At 26.9% G+C, this 2,427-nt stretch overlaps 1 protein-coding gene across 1 annotated transcript; it reads left to right on the plus strand.

The window, feature by feature from the left end:
- The first annotated feature begins 606 nt into the window (after positions 1-606).
- Positions 607-2,302, plus strand: LOC100575322. The gene is made up of 5 exons (XM_029492104.1): positions 607-1,033; positions 1,254-1,319; positions 1,562-1,624; positions 1,858-1,920; positions 2,204-2,302. The coding sequence occupies exons 1-5, from the start codon at positions 905-907 to the stop codon at positions 2,300-2,302; spliced, it is 420 nt and encodes a 139-aa protein (XP_029347964.1). The 5' UTR covers positions 607-904.
- Positions 2,303-2,427: the final 125 nt, after the last annotated feature.

The following is a 2,427-nucleotide window of genomic DNA, read 5'->3' on the forward strand; positions in this document are numbered from 1 at the left end:
CTATAGTGGGTACAGAACATTTGTTAGATCAACCAAACCCCGTGATAATGACAACAAATAATAAGGTTTTCCCGTTACTATTAGATAGTAGATATGCCGATAGTTGATACTGAGTAGGCGAGAGGGTGGTGGATGCCGACGATTATGGTTAGCGCCCAGCGGAGTGCGGATTGCGGACTGACTCTTAACTCATTTCACATTTGACTCGTTTGGCGTAGTCTATTAATCAATTCGGTAACTTTGGGCGACGCTGCTTGCATTTTTTACTTTTGAAATTTTTATGTTTAAGACTTAAGTACTATTAAATAATAATATTGCTGATGCTGTTTGCAATTTATTATAATTTGGAGGTTTTTATATCACAAATTATTCTATTTTTTCTAAAATAAATAATATACAATATAGTAATTATACATAATATTACAATGGCAGACTGCGATGCAATTGACTTTCTATAAAGCGTGGAGTCTGGAGCAATACATTGAAGTTTTTTCGTGGTAAGTACATCTAAATATTTGATACGTTTACAGTTTACTCTAAAGCATAGGGTCCCAAAATTTTTCCCCCGGAGACCACGTGTCCACGTAACAATTTTTTAAATTTTTGTAGACCACTAATAATGAATTTTTACGTATTAATCGAGGCGTTTTTGATAGGTACCTTGGTACCTTACACGGAGCTACTTACTGAAACAGAGTTTACTATGAAGTGAACTTTTTTGAAAACTAGTTAGAATAATTTTAAAAGATTCAAAAATAGATTTAAAAGAATGAAATATTGAATTAAAAAATTAAAAAAAGCAAATAAATTAGTCTAGGATATAATTTACTGCCAATTGAAAAAATAATAAAATTTAACTATCTAGAGAATTTTATTTTTTTCTTCGACAGAAAACGATATAGATATGAAGACTATACCCTTGCTAACTGAAACCATGATGATGGAATTAATTCCAAGTGTTGGACATCGAGCTCGATTAAAATCAAATATTGACCAATGGAAAAATATTATCCAGCAGATACCTTCACCCTCAGTAATTTTATATTATAATTTATAATAACGCACAAGTATATAAATCAATTGTAGTTTTAAAATACCTTATTCATTAAAGTTAATTGGTAATGTACCAGGTATTAAGTTAGGTTAGTACATTGCACCTATGATGTCTATTTTACAAACCCATTTTTAACACTAAAATTGTTAAAGGAACATTTTTAATATTTTATGTAAGTAATTGTTTGTTTTTATTTTAGCCTGCATCTTGTAGTAGTATTGACACAGATATACAGATAACCAACTTAATACAAAATAATGTATGGGTAAGTCGTATTTTTTATTATAAGTACCTAGATTTAACTCTATCCTTATACCTAATAGGTCATATTATATTTAAATTATTTTATTGTTCTAATATTTCAGAACTTGATTTTATTGTAATAAATTATATATAACTAATTAACTAGCTTTATTATAATTAAATTTATGTACTTAATTATCATAAGTAGGTAAATATTAATATTCAATAACATTTTGTATGAGAATAATTTGTTTTAAATTTCAGTCTGAATCTTCCAGTAGTAATGTAGACAAATTACCTGCGGATATAATAAAAAATAATATATGGGTAAGTCATATTTTTGTTTTATTATATTAAGTAAGTTTATCTAATTTAATTCTAATACTTTAGTGGATTCTTTTATTTCTATTTCAGAACTTGATTTTATTGTAATAAATTATATATAACTAATTAACTAGCTTTATTATAATTAAATGTACCTATGTACTTAATTATCATAAGTAGGTACATATTAATATTCAATAACATTTTGTATGAGAATAATTTGTTTTAAATTTCAGTCTGAATCTTCCAGTAGTAATGTAGACAAATTACCTGCGGATATAATAAAAAGTAATATATGGGTAAGTCATATTTTTGTTTTATTATATTAAGTAAGTTTATCTAATTTGATTCTAATACTTTAGTGGATTCTTTTATTACTACTTCAGAACTTAATTTTATTGCAATACAATACATATAACTAATTAACTACTATAGGTATTCATTCAGGCGCGTATACAGGGGGTTGGGGGTTCAACCCCCCCAAAATCTATTATGAACCCCCCAAATTTTTTTTTTGTGTACGCGCCTGTATTCATTTAAATGAAATTTTTTTATGTGAATAATTTCTTTTTAAAATTTCAGACTGAAGCTTCCAGTAGTGGCACTAGTAGTGCAGAGAAATCGCCAGAAGAAATAACACAAAATAGTGTATCAGTAAGCTATTATTTGCATTATATTTAGCACTTACTTGATTCTTTATAAATATGTTATCGTCTTTAAATAATTCATTTATTCTAATACTTTATTGGATTCTTTTTTTTATATTTCAAAACTTAATTTTATTATAATTCAATATCAGTACCTAT

This window comes from Acyrthosiphon pisum, unplaced genomic scaffold, assembly GCF_005508785.2.
Source record: "Acyrthosiphon pisum isolate AL4f unplaced genomic scaffold, pea_aphid_22Mar2018_4r6ur Scaffold_20847;HRSCAF=22313, whole genome shotgun sequence".
NCBI lineage: Eukaryota > Metazoa > Arthropoda > Insecta > Hemiptera > Aphididae > Acyrthosiphon > Acyrthosiphon pisum.

Coding starts and splice junctions, on each gene's coding strand:
- LOC100575322 (XM_029492104.1), top strand. CDS start 905: ATGAAGACTATACCCTTGCTAACTGAAACCATGATGATGGAATTAATT. Junction 1,034..1,253: donor AGCAGATACCTTCACCCTCA/GTAATTTTATAT, acceptor TTTTTATTTTAG/CCTGCATCTTGTAGTAGTAT. Junction 1,625..1,857: donor TAATAAAAAATAATATATGG/GTAAGTCATATT, acceptor TTTAAATTTCAG/TCTGAATCTTCCAGTAGTAA.